Raw genomic sequence first — 27,533 nt, 5'->3', positions numbered from 1 at the left:
GCCGATCCTTGTCCAGCCGGGCAGTTTTTCTTGCCAGCCAGCGCCCGTGCACCCGTCGGCAAAGGACCCCGTTGTTTTGTCGGGTACCTTGGTACACGTGGCGTCGGACACTCCATGTTAGCCGACGCCTTCGTCATCGTGGTCTTGGTTTGAAACGGGTCCAGGCAGATGGTTTAGCTTCGAATGATCGCCAGGGTTACCCCCCATCTCATCCCACGCCGATCTACAGCCCACCTTTCACATCTACCGCCCCTATCCGTTGCGGTGAGACCTTCTTCGGCGCTTCCTCCGGCTTCCCTGAATGAGCCTGCGAAGCCTTGTAGGGTTGCCAGTGTCACAAACACACAGAAAGAGGAACGCGGCCGCGAGATGCTGCACGCTCCACCCCACTCCTCACGAGATTACCGGCCGCGCTCCCAAAAGGTACCAGAGGCGCCGTGCGACCAATACGCGGTGCGACTGCAATCAAAATGCAATGCGCTGCACGGCAATGTCGCGTGCCTCGCGCCCCTCATCTGTCTGATCGAGCGAGGGTACAAGGGGGTAACATGAACGGATTTATTAGCGGCTCGGCGGATTTATAGGGAGAAAGTGAACATTCTCATACATTTGATGCCGAGGCGCTACTAACCCGCACATGTACCCCCCTTTGTACTCGCCAGCCCACGGGCTTCCAGAAGCAGGCCCCAGCCCCTGGTTCCTCGCACGAATCATGCTGCCGTTCCCCACAGTCCAGCGAGCGAGATGCTGCGCGCTGCGTCAACCAAGGCCCTTTCCGCACACGGCGCATCTCGAACCGCCCTTTGCTCCAGAGGTCATCAGCTGACTCCAAGCGGTGTGATATTTTGCTGGCGGAACCACTAAAAACACCCAATGGGGGCCTTCCTTGGTCCAATATTCCCATCACATATAAGAAAACTTTATGCATTGCCGTCCAATTCTATCCTGACCTACTGCTTGAAGCGCTCCGGTACTCGTGTCGGCGTCAGCTGAATCTCCTGCCAATTCCCATCATTCCATGCCCACTGAAGGATTGAGATGGACGTTTCATGCAATCTGCCCCCTCCTTCCCCCCAAAACCTTGCCCCGTGGCTTTACCGCTGGGCTCTCCATCGTGTCAGTGTGTCACCTTCAATCCCCGATATAGCAGTCCGCACGTAACTCCTCGCGTGCTCCGATAATGCGAACGCCTGTATGACTTGCAGCTAATCAGAGACATGACCAATATGGCCAATTTCGCCCCACGCGTCATCTCACACCATTTGCTTCGCTTCCCGGGCCTTTTTGGGCTGCTGCGAATGGCGCATAAGGGTGTGTCACTGTTCACAGAGCCTCAACAATATGCTGTTGGGAAGGCGATTTCGGCGGAGTGGTGGCACATATTCACACAAGGCGCGATAAGAGCCTAAAAAGCACGGAGAAGGCAAATGGACGGAAGAAAATTTTTGTGCATGAGCTGAGCTGATCGCGCTTTCGCCTTGCGTCCAGCTAGCAACCCCAAATCTCGCGATCGATTCGATAGCATTACTCCACGAAATTTAACAAATGGCCCGAGGTTACCCGGTAGGGCTCTTGTAAAGGAGAACATGATTCAGGATTCATATGGATGAGGCAAGCTAGTCGTGTATAGAATCCTATCGAATATACTCGGATGCCTTTTCTGGGAAACGCCAGGCCAAAAAAAAAAAAAAATTTACCCCAGAATTTCTCCTAGCTTTATCTTGACAACATTCTCGTGCTACTCGCCAAATCCCATCCCAACCGCTATCTGAAAGCGCGCGGATGGTGGGAATTTGTACCGATTTCAGCCTCCGCACGGTTGTCTTCTTTGGGAGGAACTCGGGCCGAGCCTGCTTCGTGCCCATCACCGAATGCTTGGGCAGTCGCACTCCCGTGTAGCCGGTCTAGACCTTTGCGGGGGCGTTGAGTCACACTGAAGAAATATTCAGAAAGTTGTCATCAGAAGGCGACGGCCCACCGACAGACACGTCGTTGTCGAGAAATTCCTGTGTCACCGACAGTCTTTCCACAGCCCGGGAGTCGGGCCACTCTGCTCTTGGCTTCCCGTACAAATTTTGACCATTCCCTGGACCATCGGGAATATGCTGCAGCAACCGGTGAGCGGATCAGCCGAGCTACATTGTCGTACAAGGACCCTGACGGCAAGTTTTCCGGGTGAGGCCTCACCATTCTCACGTCGGCCCCACACAGCATGTAACGTCGTTGCGTGAGCTCGGATGTCCTGAGGCGACTAGCTTGGGAAGTGGAATTGTTGAAATCGACGAAGACGCAGCGGAGCAAGATCGCATCTGCACACTGTCGAGAAGAGCATCGTGCGCGATATCAGACGTGGGGCTCCCGTCGCCGCCTCCAAAGACAAACTCCTTCCACAACTCGTCGACTTCTTCGGTAATGTCCCGCGGCACTCCTGCTGGCTTCTGAGCCAAAGCGGCTCTCTGTCCAGAGGCCTTCGACAGAGCTTGAAGCGATTCATCGGAATGGAATGGCCTGCTACTAGACTCTACGGAGGATAAAGTGTCCACCACCGTCTGGTCTCCGGCCGTACCACGCACTAAACCGATAGCATGACGATAAGAAACTCGGCGCTCTAGTTTGTCCTCTATGGGTTGTAGTCGCTGTAAGAAGCTCTCTTTGGAAACGTTTGTTGTGGTTGAGTGGCTCGAGCCATCACCAGAAATGACCAAGAATGTTTTCCACGGTGTGTCATCGACGATCCGAATTTCACTGGGGCCATGCTCATGCACGATGAAGCCAGCAACATCCATCCTCTGGCAATCCCCGCCGTCCAGGTATGTCGCAGGTGCATTCGAACTAAGATCTGTCGCTGCATAATTGCCCTGCGAGACGCCTTGCGGAGATGCCGCTGACAAACCGAAAGGGGAGGATGGAAAAACGGGGCGAAATGAGCATGGTAAAGTCCTAAGTTGCTTTTTCGCATGAATATTTTTAGGGAGGGAGTCAAGGTAATCCTGTTGCTCTTCTTTGACAGATGCAGTGGCGACAGGGGGGGCTCCCCCAGTTCCCCCATGAATCCCCAGATCGTCATCCTTATTTTTCTTTAAATCCTGCGCCAAGCGGAGTTCTCCGCTGTCACTGAAAATAAACTTTCCCCCGTGCTGTCCGGAGCAAAGGGGCCTCGCGGAAGCGCCTCTCCAGGACTCCTGCGCGTGTGGCCCCATTATGGAACTGCCGATTGTCTCAGCAGAGCCGCTGTGCGCCTTACATGAGTGTGCCTCATCGAAGACGTCAAATAACATAGGGTCTGGTGATTCTGACCGAGGTAAAGCTGCAGGCTGCACAGGCTTACTCCTTTCGGACGGCAGCTGGCTGGGTAATGCATCTGTTCCAATTCGTATTTTGATATCTTCCAAATCGGTCACAATCGCCCCGCTCATGAATGGCTCGCGAGCGTTGATCTCCGTATCACGTAGGAAATGGCGCGTCATCATGTCGCCATCTTGTGGTAAGGGACGACTGTTAATTCTTCTCCTTTTCCCAATCCTCTCTTTCTCCTTGCATGATTGGAAATGCACATGGACGGGTCGGGACGGTGCGAGTCCAACCCAGTCCCGTCGCCCAAGCAGCTTTCTCCTGTTAGCCTCCAGAAAATGCTCCCCCGACAAGGATTCCGCAACTTTGCGTTTTCTTCGACTATTCTCCTGTCGGTTTGTCCGCTCTGTGAGACGTTAGTTAGCTGCTTCCCTGCGCCATGCGAAAGCGATCAAGTGCTTACGATATGCAGCAGGGCTACATCCTGTGATCCCTCCAACATCGTATCGAGAGTTATCGGTGAGCTTCGGGAATGCACTCATCTCACCAAACCGCTCGCCTTGAGAATTGAGCTTTTTGTCATAGTGGACTGATTTTTGAAGTCTCCTTGAATAACCGACACGTCCAGAGGACCTGTCACAAAATGGCGGCAGCTTTCTGCCTAAGCTGACATCGACTTCTTGCAGAAAACTCGGCCTGAAGGGGATGGTGTGCTGTGCTGTGCCATTTTGAAGCTGCGTACGGACCTTTGCGAAGTGCTGTTTCTGACGATTAATGACTCCATTCCCCGTGTTTCTTGAATGTCTTTGCAGCCTTCCTCCCGTCCAGTTCATCCTTCCTATACGCTTTGAGCGCTGCTGGCAGACCCACTCATGTATCGTGGGGTGGGAAAAGGGTGTCAAAGGTGAGTGGTGAGTTCATGATGTTTTGACATTGGTAGTTGACAAAAAGCCCCGTGGCTTTCTTGAGCAAAAGCTACGCTTCATCCTCACCATGAATTTGCTTTCTATTGCCTCTCTTGCGGTGTAATTCGGTCGCCAAGAAAGGAGGGGAAACACCGATTTCGTTTTTAATTAAATAGTCCCTTTCTTTCGAAGATATATCGGTACTGTCAATGAAAGAACCGGGATTGGCTGCGCAACCTTCCATCTCTGGGCTCACTTCCAAAGGCTCTCGTCTGCGCGTGGCCAGTTACACCACTGGTAGTGCGTAGCGCTACCCGGCCAGCACTACTGCAACCCTTTGTCCTATATACTATCGCAATTTCCTAGATGCAGCCCACATCATTTCCCACTCAACCTCCATCATGGCAAAGCTAGCTCGCAGGGCCTACTCATTCCTCCGATCCACCGCAACGTTGTATTGAACAGTAACCTCAACCAGGAGACTCCATCACAGGTTTACTCAAGTGGACGCGTCAATAGCACTGCAGCTACACGTGAAGGTGTCGATCAAGGCGCAAGAAGACAACTCTGGTTATCTCGACAGGAGCTTTCACTGCATGATGACCTCATAATGCAAAGGCGGTAGATTTCTACCAGGAATGCAGAGGGAGTGGGCTATTTTCAGCTCGTCGGGCTGCCTACCGATGTAGGTAGTATGTACAATTTTCTCGATATGGACTTATGCCATGGCTGGACGCCGTGTTGTGGTCGCAGTTCCCCCTGTCAAAGCAAGCCACCCGCCGCCGCCGCCGCATCAAAAAGTCTGGTTGCCATCGGGCCGCTGAACGGGGTTTTTAACGGTTGGAGGGTGTCTTGGTTTTGCTAGTGTATGAGGAAAATGAGGAGAAAGCGAGAGTCAGTAAGACGGCTGAACTGGACATGTGCTTATTATTGTGATAGGTCGCACAGCCAGCAGAAAGAGGCAAGTCGAATCTCACCGAGATTTCAAAGGACGAGAATTTCGAGCCGGGCCTTTCTCGAGCAGCGTATGACGGCCGGCCGCGGGGAAAAGTTCTCTGCGCATTTCTGGCACTTTTGCATTTCTCGTGGCTGCCACTGCTCCGTACCTGCAACTTCCGCCGCCTGTGGGCTGATGTGCCGGACCCTCGGACTACTAAAAAGAGGGCCCCTTCCTCCTAATCAAGGCAAATTAGCGGGGTGGTGACGTCATGAGCCACCGAGTTTTCAACTGCCTCTCCACTGTTCACTTCTGCAAACCACTAAGGGTAGGAGCAATTGGTGACACAGCTATTGGTCACAGCTATTAGTGACAGCTATTGGGCTGGTGATGGCATCGAGGCAATTAATTCTCCCTCTCCCACCCCAATCCGCCCTTCTGCTCCCATGTCAGCTCCCAAGACCCGCCGAAATTCCAACTGCGGTTCGGCAAGGCGCAGCTAATGGCGCTGGATGAGGAGCCACAACTACCAACCGCTGGCGGATGCTCCCAGATAATGATCTACCGCTCATCGAACTGTTCCTTTGATCGTCACAGCTTCGGCTCGGACCCGGTCCCTTTTCTCACCATCCTCAGCGCAATGACGAAAAAGTACCCGCTTTGCTCTTATTCTATTGATAAGCTCTAACGCTAGTATTTCACCACTTTCAGGGTCTGAAGGCAGCCAAGTCCACGTGGCAGCGTATATACTACTAATGCGACGATAAATTCCCTCTCTGTGCCTACTAGTTACTAGTCGCTTAGCAATGTAGCAGAATTATTGGATCCTTTCCGTTTACAAACCTCCACAGGTCCCACAGGTCCCACAGGTCCCCTAGGTCCCCTTAATCCATTCAGGCATACATCTAGTTCAGACATCCGACAACTAAACCTCCACCGCTATACCCACTTTTCTCTCCACAACTTTGGGTCTCCCTGAGTTAAGACCAGCCACACGAGTTTTGTGGAGTTTATTTAAGACCAACACACTTCGCACCGACCGAAAGCTTTTTGTCTACATCATATCCACCTTTGATCTCTACTCTCTACCCTTCACTTCAATCAACACATCCCAAATCACCCTGCCAGCATGTCCGCTCCATCTTTGATCGTTTCCGTAGGGGGACGCTTCATACGTCGCCTCAGCTCCAGCGAGGCTTCGAGAGAGAACTTCTCACTAGGGCCAACTGTAGTTGTTCCTCCGAAGCACCTAATGGCTCCCTCAAACGCCAACGAAGTTGCTACTTCTATGGAGGTTGCAAGACACGAACTTGACGACGCAGTATCGCCGTCAACTCCTCCCAACACACCCCCTGAAACTCTAATAACGGACAAGTACGCCTATGCCTTTGATATCGATGGCGTGCTCATTCGCGGCGGCAAGCCCATTCCAGAAGCCGTCGAGGCCATGAAGGTTCTCAACGGAGAGAATCAGTATGGCATCAAAGTGTGAATTGATATCTATCTAGATACAGCATTACCCGTACTGACACCATTTAGTCCATATATTTTTGTCACAAACGGTGGCGGTAAGACTGAGCAAGAAAGATGTGTGCAACTCAGCCAGCAGCTCCAGATGGAAATTTCGCCCGGTCAATTCATCTGCGGCCACACCCCCATGCGGGAAATGGCTGAGAGGTACAACACTATTCTCGTCGTTGGAGGCGAGGGCGAGAAGTGCCGTCAGGTCGCCGAAGGCTACGGCTTCAAAGATGTTGTAACCCCTGGCGACATCATCAAAGACAATCAGGACACTACCCCATTCCGCAAGCTTACCGAAGAAGAATACAAGCATTCCCGCGCTCGAAACTTCGGCGAAACTGAAATCGAAGCCATATTTGTCTTTGCCGACAGCCGAGATTGGGCTTCCGATCAGCAGATCATTCTCGATCTCTTGATGTCGAAGAACGGCCGTCTTGGTACGCGTTCCGAAACTTTCGAAGAGGGTCCTCCAGTCTTCTTTTCTCACAATGACGTCGTCTGGAGTACGTCCCACGACCTAACCCGCATTGGCATGGGCGCGCTTCGCGTCTCCTTAGAGGCCATGTTCAAGGCTGTTACGGGGAAAGATCTCAAGACTACAGCCTTTGGCAAGCCTCAAATTGGCACCTTCCAGTTCGCCACCCAGCTCATACAGCAGTGGCGCAGGGACACTCACGGCATCGACTCTCCACCTGATACCGTCTACTTTGTGGGCGACACGCCAGAGTCTGACATCCGCGGTACCAACGAGTTCGACAGCTGTACCGAAAACAGCTGGTACTCGATTCTTGTACGTACTGGCGTATTCCAAGAGGGCACCAAGCCGCGATTCGCACCGAAGGCTACCGTCGACAATGTCCTCGAGGCCGTCAAGCATGGCATGAAGCGCGAGTACAAGAAGGCCTTGAATGCAAGCTTTATCGACGTCGGTGGCGTGCAAGGCAGCGTGATTGAGTAGATCTCCTCCATCCCCATTATATTCTCCGAATACATTTTACTTTCCCAAAAATTTAATTCCATATGGCATGGCTCTAAGCATTTTCCTTTCTCCCTTCATACCTCAGTGTTTCATATATCTTTTTTTTTAATCATGATTCTCGCCTATTACGCGCATAGAAAGCAGCGAAAAGAGCGCATGGCGCAATTGCATTGTTTACGAGCGAACAGCCAAGCAATAGACTATTATAGACAGACACAATAGATGACCCAGGGGTGCATAAAAGCATAGACACGCGGACGCCAGGCTCGACGATCATCGTTCGGGGCAGAATCAACCAGGTACCTTTGTTCTATGTAGGTAGCTCTATATGGCTTTGATGGGCTTAATTGTAATGCTTGTTTCGGATTTTAAGTAATTAAAACCGGAATCTCAATTCTAAGATTGTTTGATGTTTTGCCACTGTTCGGAATGTTGATAAAAAACAAAAAACTTCACAAGAACGCTATACGTTTGGTTACAAATCCCTAAGCATACACTAGGTGACTTCAAGACATTCGCTTAAGTGCTAAACTAATTCGGCTCTCCCAGTGGCCCTAGCCTAGATACCATGATCGCTCATACCGTATTCCCCTCTTCAATAAGGATGGCCTTTTTGGCTACCCTTTTTTCTAGCGATTCTAGAGATTTCAGATGTGAACAAGCACCTAGCTAAAGAAAAGGTAGTCTTCTCAGTTTACTCGGCTCGGATGCCCTGTATTCATTGTTATATTTGCTCCTGCAGGGTGTATTGGGTTCCCGCAAGGGTTAGTCTGGGCCCAACCGCTTCACTTCCAACTATTAAATATTATGCTTCAAACTGTCCAAACCTTTCACTAGTCCGTATAAGCTTAGTTTAAGTATCCATTAACCCTGCCTTCTCGAGGCGTCTTTTTGTAAACTTACTCAGATCTGAGTAAAAAGCGGATGGTGTCGATTTCGTATCCTCTAGACAAGCAACCGCACAGACAGAACCAGCTTTGCACAAACAGCACCCATTACGTATACACGATCTCTACGACGAGGATAGAATACACTAGGTGGTCTAGTTTGAGATGCTAGGAGTAAGTTTTTCTGGCGTAACTCAATTTTTGCTCACCCGCTAGAAGTTTTGTATCATTATAACCCACAACCCGATATTTGCAAAAAGGCAAGACCGCAATTCTACCCGTGCACTAATGCATCCTCGCTCGCTCTAGACGGTCCAACGAGCCATGTGCTCAGCTGTTCGGTGCAGCTTCCCCCTTTCCGTGGCGCGCCGGCAGAACGCCTGGAAGTCAGACCACCTCAAATGGTGCTTGCTGCGGACGGATCGTCCAAACGAACTAATATATGGATGTGAAATTTCTTGGATGTCTCCGAGTCTTCTCATACATCCTAAAGCCTAGAGTCACAGTCCTAGAAGCTACTGGCGGGACTTCAATTACTTCCTCTAAAATCTAGCGTTGCTCCGTACTAATGTATGAAAGGGGGATGGTACGGCTCCGTGGAGCCCGAAGCAGGAAGAAAATGTAGGAAAGTATTGGCAGGGAGGAAGTTCTACACACATCCTCACTGAGCAATCCGAGTCAGAAAAGATCTAAGGGAGTCGATCCTGGAGGCCGAGCGAAAAGGAGAATTAGAAATATATCGGATCGTATTTGAGTATCCAACGATGTTGCCTTGGTAGGATTGGGTTCTGGTATGCCGACTCGGAAATAGGATTTATTTCCCAGTTGCTAGATGCTGCTAGTACTAAATCTACCATAAAAACTGGTTTTGGAGCATTGAAGGAGACAAGACCAGTATCCCCAGCGACACATCATCTGTTCAATTACATGTGCTGTATATAGGGAGCGCAAGGGGATGCCCTCCCGTTTTCAGATTCAACACATCACTCCTCACTCCCACCAAGGTCTGGCCTAGCACAGTTTGGTGCAGGTATAATAAGAATTATGTTGCGCTCTCATTGGATTTCATACACGTCATTGTATCCGCCCATTTGCAGCTCTAGACGACCAAGAACAGTGAAAAGCACACGCATGAAGGAGAGGGAAAAAGTACAAGAAAAACAAAAACAAAACAGCACACAAAAACCCAACATCAGGAGGTCGCTCAAAACGCCTAACATAGACTAGCTCCGGCTCCATTAACGCGCAGGACAATAAGAGATACTGGAGAGGGAAAAAAGCAAGATCGTGTCCCGGGAGTTTGCGTACGGAGAGAGGGAGATATGCTCGAGAGAAAACGCGAACGACAACCATTGGCTAGATATGCGTCGTACAGACGAAGATGTAAGTAAGATGGAGGATAGGACAGAAAGATGGATGATGAGAGCCCGAGCCCGAAGAGACGCCAGCAATGCCACGCAGCGGCCATTGAAACCTTCATTTTCCATGCAGAGGGCAAAATCCTGAAATCAACAGATGCGAATGCTTGCACGTCTATTGCTTAGTCCGGGTGAGTGTGGCGTTGCCTACGCTTCCCACCCGTCCGCTCGTCTTCCTGACGCCGTTCTTGCTTTCGGTGCTCCGCCGCGCTGGGCTCGACCGTGCCTTTCCCACGCTGATGTCACCGCGGCCGCTGCCTACGCTCTTGTCCCGCGCGGGCGTCTTCGGTCGAGCGCCTGTGATGCCTTTATTCTCCACGTCGCTGTCGCCACCGGGCACTCCCCATGCTGTGGTTGTTGTCGTTGATGTCATCGTTGTGCAGCTGACAGCGCGCCTCTTTTCCTTCGAGTTCGGCGAGCGCGACGCCGTCCGCCTTGCCAGCATTCGCAGCAGGAACTCCTCCTCACTCTCAGACTCGCCCTGAGTGGAGCGCTGAATCGATACAATCTCTGTGTCTGGTTTAACAAATGGCTCGTTTTCATCCACCCGTTGTGGTGAGTGGTGTCTGCTGCTTCCGCAGCCGTACAGCTTGCTTGTCTTGCGCGGTTGGCCTGGAGTTGGTACAGGCAGATTCTCGTCTTGCACACATAGGCTGGAATTATTTCCGCTGTTCTGCTCATTCGACTGGATTTCGCCGAGCGCGGAGCGCTTCTGCGAGCCGTTCGGTGGTGTGAAGGTCTGTCCATTGCTGGCGAGACGTTGCCTATGTGTAGATTTTGTGGGTGTGGAGGGCATCATTTCTGCCATCTTGGCCTTCATCGAGTCTTCATACCACCATTCGCGGAAGGTGCCTTGGTTGAGGTGGAGCCAGTGCTGTTGGGGTCCAACAACCATACCAGGCCGCATAAAGCGCATGAAGGCGATAATCTCATTTGCGGTGAAGCCATGCCGATAGATAAGGTAAGCGCCAATTAGGCACCCGGTCCGACCCAAACCAGCTTTGCAGTGCACTGCAATACCCTTTTTTCTGATCGTGATCATCTCGTGTGCGAGATTGATGAATTTTTTGACAAGTGAAAGAGGCGGGCACGTGCCATCATCGAATATCATGTCGAGGTGCTGGATACCAAGAGCAGTGAAATATGATGGGGAGTATAGCTCGGAGTTGAGCCGTACGACGAGGCCAATGTTTCGTGCAGAGAAATGAGATAGGACATTCTTAAATGGGGTTGGGAGAGTTGATCGTTGTACATCGGCAATGGTTGTGGGTAAGGTAGAGTACATGGGAGAAGAAGGGGGAATGATATGCGTAGGTTGATGTTGTGGAGAGGCAAAGGCGAGGAAGCTGGGTGTGAGCCAGTTGAAATCTCCCATATCGACGCGCTCGTACTTCTCGTATCTGGAACTGAATTAGCTTAGTTGCAAGAAAGTGGATATATATCACGTACTCCTCGAGACTGAACTCTTTTAATCCGCACAGTCCCTCTTCTTTCGCCTTCCATACTCCATACACCACATCCTGGATATTGAGGACGTAGTCTGCCTGGCTGTAACCCGCATCTCTGAAGGGCATGCAAGGGGGATCCATTTGCGCAATTGGAGTAAGTGCAAGGTGAGGTGGCCATGACTGTATTAAAACCATATAGCAAGCCAAAATACATGCTGCATTTGCGCGACCTGAGAAAAAGTTAGAATCCTGCTCGTAACCCTTGTTGCTAGGGAAATATACTCCTTGAATCCGCATTGCTCCAGAAAACCACACCCCGATCCTCATTCGCAGGGTCACCGAGTACCTCGTGAAGTTGTACTGCAAACCTGTACAAATGACCGATATGTAACGGGCCAAAATCCGCATGAAAGGCGTTGTATAGGAGACTCTTATCAATTGAAAAATAAACGGGAGGATGAACTTTTGGACCACTTCCAGCTGTTGGGGTGGGGCCTAGTTGTGCCCTTGAAGATCGTTTGCTTGGCGGCCGGCTCTGTCTGGGATAGGGAAATGGAGTGTTGGCATCTGGAGGGTGTGTATAAGAGGCTAGGTAGAGACGGTCTGCGAAAGACGAGGTCGTCAGTAAACAAAGACGCTAGATTATGTAAGGTGAAAGGATTTGTTCTTGTTTTTACCTTGAATGTACTCAATAACCTGCCCATAACTGGTGGCAGTGGAAGGAGGCATATTTGCGGCAGCAGTTGTTCTGGCCTGCGCAGGTAGTAAAGAGCAAGAGCGATCTCGCTGGCTTGCTTCTAGTATATATCTCTAGAAAGCGTAGGATAATTCCTGCTAATGTTAGGGGCAAGGAGGAGTTGCGATGGAGGTGAGTATTTTCAGTGTCTGTGGGTATGGGGATGTGTTGGTGGCTATTGTTGTGGTCGCAAAGTGCTCCAGAGCTCTTCTCCACATATAATAAACAATAATTGTAAGGATGTGGTGTGAATGAAGCGGCGTGGAGAGAATGGGATGGGATGGGATGGAGATGACACTCACAAAATACAAGTCGAGTTTCGTTGTTTACAAAATAAAGCTAAGTCTGGAAGCGCACTAGCGCCGCCCACAGGCCCACTAGGTCCTACCCACTTGGCGACCCGACCCTCATTACCCGACCCGACCCGACTCACGAGTGCTTGGCACCCTGCCGGTCGCTACGAGCCAGGATGTTTCATGGGGAAATCCAAACGACCACGTCTGTGTTTATGTTTGGCTGGATGACCTCGTTGTTCTACCTTGAGGTGAGGGTGTTCCTTGCGGCTTGTGAATTCCCTGCAGTTCCCGCGTTTCTATTGCTGTATGCAACAAACTTCGCTTTTACTTTTCGGAGATATCCTATGTGAATAATGAAAGATTTTCTTCCTGCTAACCTTTTTCAATGGAATAGGCTTGTCTTAAGACTTCCAAGAAATCAGGGCGTATATAGAGCCTACTAGGCTGATTGTTTTAGAATATTTGTATTGCTGGGTGAGAAGGGTTTCTACACTGTCTGCGCACTAGGGGTTGTCAAGGGACGCTTCATTCTACGTAACTTTTTGAAATACTTCGATCCCTAGGAATACTTTAGATATCTCCTGAAACGCTTCTTATATTCGGGTTTTACGGAACAATCCCATAAGCACCCGAAGACCTTGTGAACGCCAAGAGAATTGGTAAAACAACCCATAACAGATGAGCTGCTAGAGTAGCGGATGCTATGTATGTTCTATCATTTCCTACTGACTTCTTATAGACCGGCCAATAGCAAGTAAGGTCTCGGTGCTTCCGGACAACAAATTCAATGATTAGACGAGGACGGGCGGAAGGCTGGCTCAAACTGCCTATCTCCACTTTTCGATCTTGGGCTGAACTTAATGGTGTGACTCTCAATGGTGTCCAAGTAGGACCAATGCCAGGATTTGAACATCGAGGATCTACTGTTATAGCAGAAAACGATATGACTGGGGGAGAAACTGGCCCTTTGATGGTCATTCCTAGAGATCTAGCCCTTTCCCGTGAAAGTGTTGAAGGTTTCGCAAAATCCGACAAACAGCTGAAGGAGGTTCTTGACTCTCTAGGCGAATATGCACAGGTATGTGTGTGTCCTGGGGTAATGCCGATAGGTTAAGGGAGTTGAGTGGCTCCTTGTCAAAATACCAAACGCCTCTAGAGCCAACGTAGTGGTTATCCTTCGAATCAAGTTCAACACATTTCTGCGCAAAATCATCCTTTGTTTGTATCATAAGTCTAATTTACCTTTTAGACCGCTAGAGGAACGATACTAGTATTCCTACTAATACAGGCTACCATATCCTGTCCAGAAATACCAGAGAGTACAGGAGTGGTAAACCCTTTGACTGAGTATTAGTCTCATCTATTTCTCATACACATGGACTAACGATATCTAGATACGTCAAGTTTCTCCCAGAAGAACTTCTCCCCACCTTCTGGACCGAACAGGAGCAGGAGCTTTTGGTTGGAACTACTCTTAGATCTGCTATCCGTGCGAAGATGAATAGTTTATTGCGCGAATTCGAACACCTTCGATCAGCAACAGAGCACATCAGCTGGTGCGAAAAGTACTGGTGGGACGAAGATGAAGGCTACGTCACGTTCGAAGACTGGATGCATGTGGATACTATGTACCGGTCTCGTGCCCTCGAGTTCCCAGGCATCGGAGATTGCATGGTGCCCTGCGTGGACATGGCAAACCATTCATCTGGCGAAGCTGCAGCTGCACTTTACGAAACTGATGAGGACGGTAACGGCATCTTGTTGCTTCATGCCGGTAAGACGGTCAAGCGGAAAGATGAGATTACGATAACGTATGTCGATTTCTACCCATAGGGTTCACCCGATTGGCTCACACGCAAATCAAAGTTACGGTGATGAGAAAGGCGCATGTGAGATGATATTCTCTTATGGCTTTATCGAAGATTCAATGGAGTCTGCAAGAGTTATGTTTCTGGACCTCAATATTCCTGATGATGACCCTCTCAGGTCAGCTAAGATTGCTGTCAGCGCGATGGCCCCAGGATTTCGCATCTTTGACGGGGGCGATTGCACGGGTTGGGAAAGTGATTTTGTGTGGTTGGTTTGTGTTAATGAAGAGGACGGCCTCGGGTTCAATTTCTTGCAGACCAATGATGGAGATCGGGAGCTTCGGGCGTTTTGGAAAACCGAAGAGCTGGAGGACACGTCGAAGCTGAGGGATCTCCTCCAGACAGAGGCGCTGTGGGAGGTGTATCAACTACGAGCCATCACTTTACTGCAAAATCGGATTGAACAACAAATTGAAGATCTCCACGAAGTAGGCAATCCGGAGAAGGATTCGGGTGTTCGAGATGTTCCATGGAAATTGGCAGGAAAACTCCGCAAATTGGAATTAAAGCTGTTGGAGAGGGCTTTCAATGATCTCGAAGACCAGGTACGTTTAAAGTAAAGCTTCATCCGGACTATCGTCATCACCTCCTGCCACTCAAGCCACGTTCAAATTTCGGTTCTTCCCGCAGGCCACTCGTCACATCCAGACACCCACCGAGTTTCGCTAACGTCTTCTCGCGGCAGAAATTGGTGTTGATTGAATCGGAATCTGTGAAGCGTTATCTAGGGATTACAGATGAAGAGAATGCTGAGGAAGACTTTTCTTAAATTCTCATTGGAGACGGTTGGGCTGTCTATCTAAAATAACCGGGTTTCCCCATACAATTTTCTATTGTGAATGCGTAACTCACACAAATGAAGCCTTGGTGGCGTTTTATTAGCCGATTCATGGCACGTACATATGCGTGGAAAACTGCTATAGGAATTACAGGGCCTCTCAATTTCCACGTGAAGATTGAAAACACATTCCGATTTCAACCGGATGAGTTCCATAACGATGAACATCATTTTCTTCTTTTTTCTTCGCACTTACCGCACTCACTAGAATAACTTGCCACAGCTTTTTAACAAAAAATTGCGCGAAGTGGAACACTTTGAAATTAAAGGTCTGACGGAATAGCCTGCCTATGGGAGAGTACTATTAAAGCGAACCGGTCCAGCTATCCGCGCTTCCAACCGCGCTATTCGCTCCTTATCTTACCATATATATGTAAATGTAAATGGCCCCCTGACTCAAATCATCCAGAGGTTGTCAAACCGCTTCCCCACCGGCAAACTGCTTTACTCGGCTGACATATCGAAGTACGTCGGGATATGGGCCGATTATTTAGACTTGGCTGCTTCCAACAACTGGATAGCGACAAGCCTTCTACAGTCCATCGAATACTAGGATCGTGTGATCCCTGCGTCTGCAAGGACCTGGAGTAGCTTTTAACTTCTGCATTCTGGAAGAATGATGGATTGGCTTGAGGCTAGACCAAGATACTCAGACGCCCCAGCAACTATAGGCACGTAATAATAATACCAACACCTAAAGTGTGCTCGTGATATATGTCATATGGGCCAAAAAGGGGCCGCTCGTGTCAACTTTCTTGGCAGATCCCTGTCCTTCTCAGCGGGTCAAAGATGCATGAGGCCTTCGTCGGATGAGGGCTGCTTGAGATAGAGCATCATGCTGCCGCTTGAGGAGTAGCGTTGACTAGAAGCGCGGGCTGGCTGTCACAACTATCAATCCCCCACAACTTATGACAGTGTCCCAGCCTGAAGCAGATCGAGCTGCTCTGACACAAGTTTGCAAAATAACAGGCGCGCATGATGGGTGTAGGTGTTGTTCCTCGCAGGCGTTTGTATCGGCTTAGGGAATGGTGGCAGCTGGCCAGCGATAAAGAAATGGGTGAAAACGGTGGTTCGAGCAAAATTACGCAAAATGGGCGCTACCTTCTCCATGTATATTGGCGTGTTATTGGCTGCTCGTACAGGTCCCTTCCCCCGCATTCCTGGGGCTGGTGGCTTTAGTACGATTAAGGCAAAGCGTGAACGGGTGGATGCCATCCCACCCATACGCCTTCTCCAACCTAGGCCCTCCTTTGTCCACCCTCGTCTGACTGCTTGCATATTTACAGTTTCCCTCCCACAGATCGCTCGCGCAGAAATATATCCTTAGGGCTGAGCCATTCAAGATTGTGCCCATCGCACTCGGATGATTACCGGCACTCTCTGCAGACTCTGATCGCCAGTCCTTCGGGACCTGAAAAGAATAGAAAAACACCGCACCATCACTTGAAAAAATCGCAAAGATGCCAGGAATTCTACCGATGAAGGTCATCAAAGTCGGCTCGAACGCGCAAGCCCGTATCGCCCAGGCGTGCGACCGATGTCGGTCTAAGAAGATCAGATGCGATGGGATCAGACCGAGTTGCTCGCAGTGTGTCAATGTCGGGTTTGAATGCAAGACAAGCGACAAACTGAGTCGACGGGCATTTCCGCGAGGATACACGGAGTCTTTGGAAGAGAGGGTGCGATTCCTGGAGGGAGAAGTTCGCGAGTTGAAGGATCTGTTGGATGAAAAGGATGAAAAGATAGATATGCTTTCCAGAATACATTCGCACACACCCCAAGCGATGTCATCGCCACGGAGGCCGCCAACACAGTCTCCGTTACCATCACCCGAGAACAGAGAGGACTCGCAAGATAAAGAGGATATATTCAAGGTTCAGCAATCGCCACTGCTGTTGGACGACGAGAACAGTGATTTGTACTTTGTAGGGACGTCAAGTGGAAGGACTCTTATCGGTAGGAATATCGAAACAGGTCTTTGAATCCCTTCATCTAATATAGAACAGATGCGTTCAAACACAAAGTTCAGGAGACTGGTAGGCCTTGCGTGGACATCAAGTCCGACGCTTTCTTCAGCACCAGATCGGCGCGATCAGTCTCGTCACAATTTCAAGGACGCATCGTCTCTTGGAAAGCGCCTCCCCGCCTTGTATCTGACCAAATGATCAATATCTTCTTCCAAGAATGGGCTCCACTGTTCCCAGTCCTTCACCGACCGACGTTCCTGACAATCTACGAAGAATACGTTGCTAGCCCTGATACCATGGCTGATAAGAAGTCAATTGCGCAACTCAACTTGATCTTCGGGATCGCTGCATTATCGAGTGATGTATGCCAACTCTGTCGTTCAACAACGCATTATAGTACTAATGAGCAACAGTCACGCGACGCTCAGGACACTGGGTCCTACGAAGTCCAATGGCAGGCGGCCCTCGAAACCTTTTTGATGGACAACTGCCTGGCGACCCTACAATGTCTCATTCTTGCGCAGATTTACTGCCTCCTGAAGTCGGATTATGCTAAACTGCTGAAGTACAAAGGACTGGCAGTTAGCTTATCACAACGTTTTGGTCTACACCAATCGCAAAAACGGTTTGCGCTCGGTGCCTTGACCAGTGAGACCAGGAAAAAGGTTTTCTGGACGTTATATATAGTTGACTGGTGTGTCATTAGTTTCCCATTGTACTTCTCAACGCTAATTGTTTTAGCTTTTCTGCCGCTCATCTCGGACTTCCGAAACTCTTGAAAGAAGAGGATGTTCACTGCGAGTACCCGGTTGACGCCGACGACGAGTACGTAACGGAGAAAGGCTTTTTGCCCACATTACCTGGGGAGTACACCAAGTTGTCTAGCGCTCTGGCTCTATTCCGCGTTACACGTGTGCTAGCCAAGGTTTTATCAGAGAACTACCCGGCTTCGGCTTCACATGAGATATCGTTCCGCACTCTAACGTCTCTCGCTGATGAGCTTGAAGACTGGTCGAGTAACCTCGCTCCTCATCTCAGACTGCAGTTTCAGCAAGACAAGCCAAGCACAAATGTGATTAGCAGCCGGTCACCTCTTTTAGTACGTACCCTTTTTATCCGAAATGCTCAACTCAAAAATTTAACACACATGACAGTCACTTGCGTACCATTACATCCGCTCTCTCATTTATCGCCCAGCCGTAACTGCCAATCTAGGTGATAGGGGGTCATCCGCCGTTGTTGCTGTTGCAGATTCGTGCAAGCACATGGTACAGATCCTTCAGCTGTTGGACGAACGGAAGCTCAGCTTTGCATTTTGCCTAAATAAGAACGAGCTCCTTGTGCAAGCGGGCTTCGGTTTACTCTTCCAGACCCTGGACCTAGACCAAGAGGGTAAGCTCATCAAAGATTGCCAACGACTAGTGTGTTCAGTCATCGAGATGCTCGAGCGTAGTGGAGCCACTGGCGCCTCCGAATTCCGCCGTGTTGGTTGTTCAATGATTTCTGGCAAGAACTCACCTCCATCAATCTCGCGTGACAATTCCGAAGGAAGCATGGCTGCTCCGCAAGAGACATTCCGCGCCACACATAAACAGCTGAAGGCTATCGCCTCGCGGTTCTCTCCATCTGTAACTAAGCATGCTCGCCATGACCTCAAGGAGCCCCGTCGCGCCACGCTTGCTAACCTTTCTCCCCCTTTCGGCCATCACAACAACCAGTCTTCGGCCAGTATCTCGTCGATCCGATCGGAGCCGCTATCCGCACGTTCTGAACCTACTGTCAGTCCTCTAACTCATCGTCCCTCGATCATCACTCACACCAAGACTTGCAAGTCAAGTAGCTCGCTTCGTCAAAACCCAAATATCGACTATCTATCTTTTGGCCCTGACCTGCTCTCTAGCTACCCATTTGCAATCGACTCCTCTGGCGAAGCCGAAGTCTCATCAACAGATTGGGAACGTTTTCTGTCGAGTATTGATAATGGCCAGACAAACATCTACGACACAATCTACGGCGGACAACCTGTCGACGCGCTTATCGATGCGCTGCCACTCTCTTCTGGCGCAGAATCGCATCTGACCTGGCCACCAGGGGTTTGGGGCCTAGGGGCTACGGACCAGCAACCTCCACAGAGTGTGCTGAGCTTCAGTGACGAAAGCCTTACTAGCGGAGAGGAGTTTGGCAACTGTGATTACGGATCAACTGGGAGTAGCGAGCGCGTCTATGGCATCATAATTCCAGAGTTGAACTCGCCTGGTAACGGACCAATAGGACTAGATGGACTAGATGGAAACTTCGGGCTGTAGATACCCATCTGGGCAAGCAGGCAATCTTGAAGATGTTACGTCGTTATGATGGATATACCACCGGTGTATTGGAAACGGCGAATCAAATATATTTCACATTTGGGTTGGCTTTGTCTATCTCTCTATTTACGCGCTTTCCTACAACTTCGGTTTCTTTGGTTAACTACGGGGTTTATGTCGAACGGACAATGAAGGATGAGGACTGTCTATTGAATGTGGCTCTAGAGCCTCTATATATACATGAGAAAGGTAGAGGGGTAGTAGACTAAGTCGGTGACCGAGTCGGTGACCGAATCAAGGGGTAGGTAACTGAGACAGTAGTAAGACGGTAATAAGTGCGATTCAGGTCGATAGTTTAGAAGAAGCCGAGGAGTACTTTTTCGCTTTAATGATTTCCTTTTCAGGGGTTGCTGATTTCTCTTGTGGATATTTTGCTCTTCTGACTTTTTGGGATACCGCAAATGCAAAATACTTGTACTCTTACCTCCGGTATCCGGTCCTTACAGCTATATCTCTTTCCCTTTCTTCTCTTCGGCCTTTTACATTTTTCGGAGGATTCAGTCCCAGAAAGGCGCTCGTCTTAGATCTCGGTCCTGTTTTGGGTCACAGCTTTTCCTCTGTATCTACTCTAGTCACCGCCTGTCCGGCTGTCGTAAAAAAATTCCACGCTGTTATGCAGTCTATGACGCCCTGACTCGCTACTGACCTACCGCTCATGACTCGCTGCTGCGCTCACCAATCCTGCCCGTCCACAACGCCCTTCACCCTCGCTGCGACATCGCAGCTCGCCCGGTCCTGAGCTTCAAGAGCAACAGAAAAAAAAAAGTGCGCATTGGTGCTTCGCCGACTTACGGACTGTCTCAGGGGCTGCGTAGGGCGTATTGATTTGCGCTAAACTAGCTGCATGCAGCCAACACGACAACGAACGCAGGTGGGCAGAAAAAGCAACTAAGATACAGAGGAAGAAGCAAAGAAAAAGCCTCAACACCAACAGGGAAAAGTAAACATGAACAACGAGTAGGGAAAAAGTAAACAAAAACCCACGATATTATGCGGGGCGGAAACGTGGTTACAAAAAAGTAAAAATAGAAGTAAAACATAGCAAGGGAGATGCCCAACTTCTGGATTCTGCCTCGCCCCACGACCGTTATCTGCACCGCTGATCACGCGTAGCGAACCGCATGAGGTGGATAGGATATTGGGTTTTGCGGTTCAAGAAGCTGGGAGTTGGGCGAGAAGGAGGGGCTTCTAGAGGTTGAGAAGATACAGGGTAGATTACTGCCAAGGGATCACGCCATCCCCCTCTGCTATGTATGGGCAGTTCAATTTCTTTTGTTGACGTCTGTTTAATTGACATTTCACGGCTCGTTCCTTCTCTTCTATGAGTTGTAGGTTCTCGTATTACAACATCCCTTCCAAGCCAGCGAGCCGATACTCTACGCCTTCGCCTTCGGTCAATTAGATAGCCGATGTATGTTATCCGCTTACGGCTACCAGATGCTACCAGATGCTACCAGATACTAGCGAATGGCTGCTATAGGTGATGTCAGGTGTGGCTGTCGGTGGTGTTTGGCATTGCATTTAGCGTGTTGCCCATGTAAAAGGCAAAGTTAGATAAATTAGAGCCGCTTTGCGTGGAAGCTGAGATAGGATGGGTGGAATGAAAGTGAGGCGCCTCTGCATGGTAGGCCTATCCTCGTATGCGTGTGAGACTTGGAGCGGGAGAACTGAGTAGAGACTGATCGAAGAAAGGAAGGAGGGAATACGATCAACGTGGGGGAGAGCTGGGGGATTTGAGGCTCTGCTTTATGATAGGGAAGCCTGATGGGCTGTTTATGGTGGGGTTACGTTGCATTGGTAGAGTGTTTATTTTTGTTTAGGCCGGTTACTCAATTAGTTACTTGAATCCGCTAGCGGTTCGGAAGAGTTAAATGGTGGGTCTAGCGCGCAAATATGGAACCAATGACCCGACAGCCATCTCTCGTGTCCTGAGCCCTGAGCAGACTTTCTCTGACTCAGGTCCTGGGTTAGCCTAGCACAATTGTGTAGTCGTCTAGAGAAGACTATCGTGGAGTAAGCGAATATCGGATTTGCGTCACACTACTGCTGACATCTTCTAAATGAAGCGTGCATGTGGCTTATAAGGCTGACTCCAGCCCATGTGCCGTTTTCAGGTAGGTCTGTTCTAGAACCAAGGAAAGCAGTAGATGACTGCAGGGCAACCGGTAGGTCATCCCTGCGAATGTGTAATCATCATCTAGGCTGTTCCATAGTGGAACTTCCAGCGATGTTTTTGGATACAATACGCGGTGGTTGCAGGATCGATCGGTTGTCGCGGTTGGCATTGATAACAAAGGCTGAATGTTTCTAGGCAGGCGCCTCGTGATAGATGAAGCTGAGAATAGGGCAGCTGTTAGACGCTGAGGTGGGGGCTGCTAGGGACTGACAATTACTTCTAGGATCACTGCAGCACGTGAGATGGACTGCATTAGTAATTATTGTAGGAATTGATCGTTGAGGTAATCAACGAAGAGGTCCTTTATCCTGGACTTCGATAGGCTATGTTGTCGGTTCAGCGTGATGAACTGTCGGCGAATGCGTTGTAGCTGTGGCAATGTCATTGGCGACGCTGGTAGCTCGATGGGTTTCTCAATGTCTGGAATCGCTATTTCTCCACCCTCTTCGCCTACATGGTCTTTCTGCCATGCCAGTATCTGGGAGAGGACGTCCGAAGTTGTCTTGTCGAGTTCATAGAGGTAATTTTGCTCTGTTGCTGGTTTCTACGCATAAAAATAACTGGTTAGTGGTAATCTATAGGGGTAGATGTGGTACAAGAAATTAGTACGTACAAGCACCGTCGCTTGATTTGGCCTAACCACTTTTGCCTTTCCGTCACTGCCGACAATTGCTTCCCATATCTTTTCAAAGGGAGGAGTTTCATCTTCGTCAAGAACTGTGAAGAGTGGACTGTCCCAGCGACTCATGCCATTCGGCTCTTCATATCTGAAAATCAGGTTTTCAAAGTCTTCTTCCACATACCCTCCATCAATTTCCTTGTCTGTGAGCAGTCGCGCATTTATTTCGCGGCATTTCTTAATGGGCGTCCCTACATGCACCTCTAGGAATGTCAGAGCAGCTTCAGCAACACTAACGAATCGAAAGCTTACAACACAGTTGGGGGTCTGCAATGCCTTCGCTTCACAATATAGCTGGTATCGGAACCCTTTGATATAATTCATGCCATCGGCGATGACAATGCCATCTCTGGAGAGCGCTCTCTTCACGGCGGAGTATTCCTCTGCTCTTGCGTCCTTCTCGGCCCTCGCAGTATGGTAGACATCGCGGGAGACACCTAGGGTTTGATCATTGATGTGATGAACTTTAAGACGGCTGACACGCGGGTCTTTCGAAGCCGTAATCTTCTCGTTAAAAAAATCCCGCAGCTGGTTGGAGCGATAGGTTTTGCCGGACGAGGGATAACCCGAGACGAGCACGAGCTGGCATTAAGGATAGAGCATCAGCATTCGATACCAGTCATGGAAGGGTGACAGTGTACTGACTGGCATGATTATCCCGTTTATCAGATAATAGGAGCAGGTCTCGGAAATTGATGGTGCCTTTGCTGGGGATACTTCGGCATCACAGGCGAAACACGGGAATATCATGGTGGGCTTTTGGCGAGCGATGGCGGGGCAAAAAGAGGGATTGTGCCGCGTCGGGGGGCGCAAAAAGGCAAGATTCCCCAATATTGGCCTTGGATTAAGCGCTGGGCAGGGTAAATATTTTGCGCATCGAAAGCCTAAGACGCCTAACCTGCCTGACTTTCCCTAACCATACTCGCCCGACGACGCTGGTTTACTTGCTCTCCCCGTATCTCTACAATAACAATACAAAGCTCCCCGAAGGCCTTTCACGGCACATCTCACCTCGTAACCCACTCCCCCCTTCCCACACCTACCACAGCAATCTCCTAACAACTCTCCGGAGAAACTCGGACCCGACTAACTCGATTCTCTCACTGCACAATGTCTTCAACTTCCCCAACCCCCGCTCGTCCGTTCACCCGGCCCCCCTATCCTCCTCTACCCACGCCGGCATCGTCGTCCAACAGCACCAGCAGCTCTGCCTTCCAGAGCACGAGCAACCTGTCGTCGCTATCCGCACCGTCACCCGCCTCGGCACCGCTGCCCTCGCCCTCTGCCCAACAGCACTCAGAGCCATTCTTCAGCGCCCTAGGCCCGCAGCGTCCCCAGCAGCTACAGGAGCTGTACCAGGAACCACAGAGCCCAACGCGGCCGCTGAGCTTCGACTACCGACCAAATCGCGAGGGCGCGGGCCACACGGCGGCCGAGACGAAGAGCTTGCTGAGTGAGTACGCGCTCGTGGCCGAGGCGGCCAAGCGTGCGCAGATGGCCGTGCTGATGCGGGACATGGAGGGCGTCGAGCTTTAAGCTCTTCTCCAGCTCCACAAAACAACACGACAGTGGCCCGCGAGCGGGTGGGGAGCGCGGAGCCTGCAAATGTGGGGAGTGGGGGCAGATGGGATTCAACAGTCCCAGCCACGGGTTCTCGCGGTGAGCGAGGATCGAGAGTGCACTTTGGTAGTGGGACATGGAGGTGTGGAAATGAAAGGAGCGGCGGGGGGTTGCAGGGCACTCGCGTACCTGTATTACGGACCAACAGGAGCTTCAATTCGCCTTTCCCATGCCCCAGCAGCAGGGAATCAAAGGATTCCAATATCTCCGCACATTTCTGGTTTTATCGCTTAGATCTCGCGTCGATCTTTTATTTTCTTTTTTGCCCTGGGTGGACGCACGGATTCCAGCTTAGCTCGAAAAGCCACTCTCCTAATTCTTTGCTTTGATCTTAATATTTACCCCCGCATAATACTCGGATCCCCACGCCCTCCCACCCAACGCAATGCTTGTAACATACTTCACTTTCACCGTTTCGGATTTAGCATTTCCTACTAGCGGTACGTTTCAGCAACTATTCAATAGCAGCGGCAGCTTTCCTACCCGTACGTCCTTCCCGCTGCAGTATCCTGTATCAGATATCCCCACGCACGTTTTACTTATTTTCTTTGGTGGGCGTTTCAGGCAAGTCTTTCCGACCCCCACCAACCCATCCTATAGACTCCTATCACATCTTCTTCGCCGCTAGAAGCAACAAGAGGTCAGTTTGCTAGACCAGTTGATTACAACAGCTCTGTATATACACCATCCACGCTGAATATATAGATTCGGGGAGCAAGCATGCGCAATATGAGTAATTGTGGCATTGAGCAACCCTTAGCACGTTGCACCTTGCGTGGAGAGTCTATTATGCGGTGGTACCGTGACTGAGCGGCGTAGTGCAGTGTCTCAGCGCGTAGCAGATGCCTACACCCGCGCAAACTGCAAGCATGTTTCTTTTGTATAACGGAGCACTACCTGCTGCATCATCAATCACACATTCGCACGCTTTCTATCTCGCCCACCCTAATGTAAGGCCACCAAGCGCCCTGTAGTCCTAACGAAATTACTTTTTTGTGTCTACCGAAAATTGTTCTAGCTTGTCTACCGAAACTACCCCCATCCGACATGTCTTATTCTCCAAAACTTTAGTGCTAAACGGGTATCAAGTATATTCTCTTATATAGCCATCCACTATTCTCGCTACGCGTCTTTTATACTACGATAGCGGGCCAAAAGAGCTAGTAGCCTTATGAGCACTTATGTGCGTCTTGTCACACGCTAAGATCGGGCCTGGTTGGGCCGAATTGCGTGCCGGTGAATGATTGCCGATGGACGATGGGCAATGCGCCCTTCGTTAGGTTGGGCGACTATGTGCAGGAAGAGGGATTAAAGAGAGGTGCGTTGCATTTTAGGGATGTGGATGGCCTAAGGCTAAGGCTTTAGGACTGCGGTATTCTTTCTCTCTAGTCAGGTGATGTGGCTAGCTGCCCTATCCGTCAGACTTGGGCAGATGTGCTCTGCTGTCGAGATGGGCGACTGCAATCCATTGGCACCTCAGAAGGGCAATGGAATGGCATGAGCAGGATGCGATGGTAAATTCTTGACCAATTGGGTAAGAGGGTTGGCTGCAGCCATGTTAGATATACTCTGCATCAGCTGGAAGTGTTGAGGAAAACAAGTAATGCTAGTGTAATCCATCCAAGGCAGACTCAAGGCTCACAAGTCGGGATCAAATTTCGCCATGCACGCCCGCTTTGCCCGGACAAGCCAGTAAGCTGTCAGCAACACCTGTTCTTGCACGACGCCGCTTTTCCCGCGTCCCAGCGCCACTGCAGTTCCTGTTGTGCTGCGGCACCATTGTCCACGATCACGCCGTCGACCGCGTCGTCCCATGCGACTGGCGTCTGGCGCCCTGTCTCACGATCAAAGCTGACCAGGACAATTGGGCCCGTACAGTCCTCATCACCGTACGATGCTCGTGCGGGTCTGATCATATACACTACGCTGCGCTCATCAATAATCCCGACAACCGTCTTACTGAAGCCTGATCCTGCAGCCGTAGGAGGATTGAGGATCCGATGCAGCCGAGCGGCACAAGGGCATGATGACGCGGCTTCTGGCCACATCCTGATCGGGGCGTAGCGAAAACGGTCGTCGACACCAGACAGAGGCGGGAATGAAGTTTCTTGGATGACTTTCGCTTTGCCAGCTGCGCCGTCGAGGGAATCGTCTTCGTGTAGGGGGGCGAGCCGCCTTGAGCCGATCCGCAGACGCAGACATGGTTCGTTGTTCATTGGCGTGTTTGCGGCGCAGCACTTTTCGTCCTCAACGAGATCGATGAAGGAGCTACACGAGAGGTTGTATGCGCGGAGTTTGGTCCTAGCAAGAATAAAAGAGCGGGCCGCGTCAGTGTTCACGCCGTATTCCGGATGTGTGTAGCGCGCATACCGGGGTTGAGAAGGCGCCCAGTGAGGGTTATCACCGCTCCCCAGCAATGCCACATAAGGATCATCTAAAGGAAGAGCTGGTCCCGCAGAGGGTCCTGCGGTAGGAGATGAGCCTAGCGATGACGATGTGGATGACGATTTGGATAACGGGAAATTGATATTTTGGGTATAGAAGGTGCGATGCTGTTTACTTGCTCCATCAAGCCACTCACGGCGAGATTCTACTATGACGAGGTGATTGGTAGACTCGTCCACTTGTAGGCTTAAGTCAGTCCAGGAGTCGTTGATTGGGCCTTCCGCATGTTGCCGACGATATATGCGGGCGTTGATTTCTAAGGCGTTCTTGGACGGTTGTTCGAGACGGAAGCGAACACAGTGATAAAACGACGTCCAATCAACCTCTTCCACATCGAAGGATGTCTGGTTAGACAGGGCGTAAAAGTACCCGTCATGGATTTCGAATGCGACCGTAGAACCGATATCTGACCCAACAAAATCTTCAAGCTGCAATGGCTTGGTATCCGGTGGGAATGCGTGCTTTTGGTCTAATAATATGCCTTGAATTCTCCACTCATGATGGCCATGGGTCCCAGTTCCGGAGTGTGTTCCAAAGTAAAGAAATGACTCTGTGTGGCGCACAAATAAGCGGCTACTAGATTCAAGTTCCACGCTGGCAATAAGCCTATGGTCCTCTGGGATATCAGCCTTGGTACTGATAGCAAGGAGCCAGCTGTCGCTAGGTCTACTTTTCCTCTCGTAGTGTACTGCTATGATATCATCACTGTAGTATAGCAAAGAAACCTTCGGTTCGACGTTGGAGGTTCCAGGGGGTACTATAATATTAATAATAGAAGAAAGATCAATAATTCTGGTAGGGCCAGAAGAGGTGTGTAAGTCCAGTACTCGAATATAGCTTCCCGATAGGAAACAGAGAACGCCTTGTCGATATAGGAAGGCGGATCCGTAGCCCAGGATTCGCGCCGAGAACGGGGCTGCTTTTGCAAAGGCTTCACGCCTCTCATAGATCCTTTGAACGGCCTCTCGATAGGTAATCTCTTCCCTCCGTGCTAGTTTTGCCTCTCGGCTATGAGGCACATGTGTCTGAATACGCGAGTGTAAGCTTACAGAGAGGCAAAAGGGTATTTCTAAGCAATTAAGAAGGGTCGTGTCAACCAACCTCGATAGTTCGGCGGCATAATGTGCTCTCGTTAAGTAATAGTCGTAATTGTCTA

General features: G+C 50.2%; 9 protein-coding genes across 9 annotated transcripts; 5 read left to right on the top strand and 4 right to left on the bottom strand.

The window, feature by feature from the left end:
• Positions 1-607: 607 nt before the first annotated feature.
• K441DRAFT_650758 (uncharacterized protein) lies at positions 608-907 on the top strand. Its single transcript, XM_067647091.1, has one exon. It carries the CDS (start codon positions 638-640, stop codon positions 824-826), a length of 189 nt encoding a protein of 62 aa, XP_067510642.1. The 5' UTR covers positions 608-637; the 3' UTR covers positions 827-907.
• Positions 908-1,927: 1,020 nt separating this feature from the next.
• On the bottom strand, positions 1,928-3,944 carry K441DRAFT_650754 (uncharacterized protein). The gene is made up of 2 exons (XM_067647090.1): positions 3,764-3,944; positions 1,928-3,706 (listed from the first exon to the last, which is right to left on the bottom strand). The coding sequence occupies exons 1-2, from the start codon at positions 3,831-3,833 to the stop codon at positions 2,193-2,195; spliced, it is 1,584 nt and encodes a 527-aa protein (XP_067510641.1). The 5' UTR covers positions 3,834-3,944; the 3' UTR covers positions 1,928-2,192.
• A 2,318-nt stretch (positions 3,945-6,262) lies between these two features.
• Positions 6,263-7,612, top strand: K441DRAFT_530725 (HAD superfamily hydrolase-like protein; the record flags this gene model as incomplete). Its single annotated transcript, XM_067642181.1, has 2 exons — positions 6,263-6,621; positions 6,673-7,612. The coding sequence occupies 2 exons, from the start codon at positions 6,263-6,265 to the stop codon at positions 7,610-7,612; spliced, it is 1,299 nt and encodes a 432-aa protein (XP_067510640.1).
• Positions 7,613-10,053: 2,441 nt separating this feature from the next.
• Positions 10,054-12,115, bottom strand: K441DRAFT_533208 (phosphatases II; the record flags this gene model as incomplete). Its single annotated transcript, XM_067642268.1, has 4 exons — positions 10,054-11,338; positions 11,388-11,616; positions 11,669-11,989; positions 12,064-12,115. The coding sequence occupies 4 exons, from the start codon at positions 12,113-12,115 to the stop codon at positions 10,054-10,056; spliced, it is 1,887 nt and encodes a 628-aa protein (XP_067510639.1).
• A 1,090-nt stretch (positions 12,116-13,205) lies between these two features.
• On the top strand, positions 13,206-15,055 carry K441DRAFT_683550 (SET domain-containing protein; the record flags this gene model as incomplete). The annotated part of the gene is made up of 5 exons (XM_067651701.1): positions 13,206-13,496; positions 13,668-13,765; positions 13,813-14,229; positions 14,285-14,831; positions 14,972-15,055. The coding sequence occupies 5 exons, from the start codon at positions 13,206-13,208 to the stop codon at positions 15,053-15,055; spliced, it is 1,437 nt and encodes a 478-aa protein (XP_067510638.1).
• Positions 15,056-16,584: 1,529 nt separating this feature from the next.
• On the top strand, positions 16,585-19,397 carry K441DRAFT_531302 (C6 transcription factor FacB; the record flags this gene model as incomplete). The annotated part of the gene is made up of 6 exons (XM_067642198.1): positions 16,585-16,910; positions 16,965-17,080; positions 17,131-17,453; positions 17,505-17,785; positions 17,833-18,190; positions 18,246-19,397. The coding sequence occupies 6 exons, from the start codon at positions 16,585-16,587 to the stop codon at positions 19,395-19,397; spliced, it is 2,556 nt and encodes an 851-aa protein (XP_067510637.1).
• A 2,495-nt stretch (positions 19,398-21,892) lies between these two features.
• K441DRAFT_683548 (chromatin associated protein KTI12) lies at positions 21,893-23,062 on the bottom strand (the record flags this gene model as incomplete). The annotated part of the gene is made up of 4 exons (XM_067651700.1): positions 21,893-22,177; positions 22,247-22,513; positions 22,565-22,894; positions 22,958-23,062. 4 exons carry the CDS (start codon positions 23,060-23,062, stop codon positions 21,893-21,895), a joined length of 987 nt encoding a protein of 328 aa, XP_067510636.1.
• Positions 23,063-23,626: 564 nt separating this feature from the next.
• Positions 23,627-23,848, top strand: K441DRAFT_468308 (uncharacterized protein; the record flags this gene model as incomplete). Its single annotated transcript, XM_067641837.1, has 1 exon — positions 23,627-23,848. A coding segment is annotated over one exon (222 nt), but the record flags the coding sequence as incomplete, so codon positions are not given.
• A 1,784-nt stretch (positions 23,849-25,632) lies between these two features.
• On the bottom strand, positions 25,633-27,497 carry K441DRAFT_691992 (uncharacterized protein; the record flags this gene model as incomplete). The annotated part of the gene is made up of 2 exons (XM_067652525.1): positions 25,633-27,134; positions 27,479-27,497. 2 exons carry the CDS (start codon positions 27,495-27,497, stop codon positions 25,633-25,635), a joined length of 1,521 nt encoding a protein of 506 aa, XP_067510634.1.
• Between the last annotated feature and the right edge of the window lie 36 nt (positions 27,498-27,533).

Source organism: Cenococcum geophilum (genome assembly GCF_001692895.1).
Source record: "Cenococcum geophilum 1.58 unplaced genomic scaffold K441scaffold_1, whole genome shotgun sequence".
Classification (NCBI taxonomy): Eukaryota; Fungi; Ascomycota; class Dothideomycetes; order Gloniales; family Gloniaceae; genus Cenococcum; species Cenococcum geophilum.
Note: the sequence above shows the minus strand (reverse complement) of the source record. Positions and strands in the feature narration are given on the sequence as shown.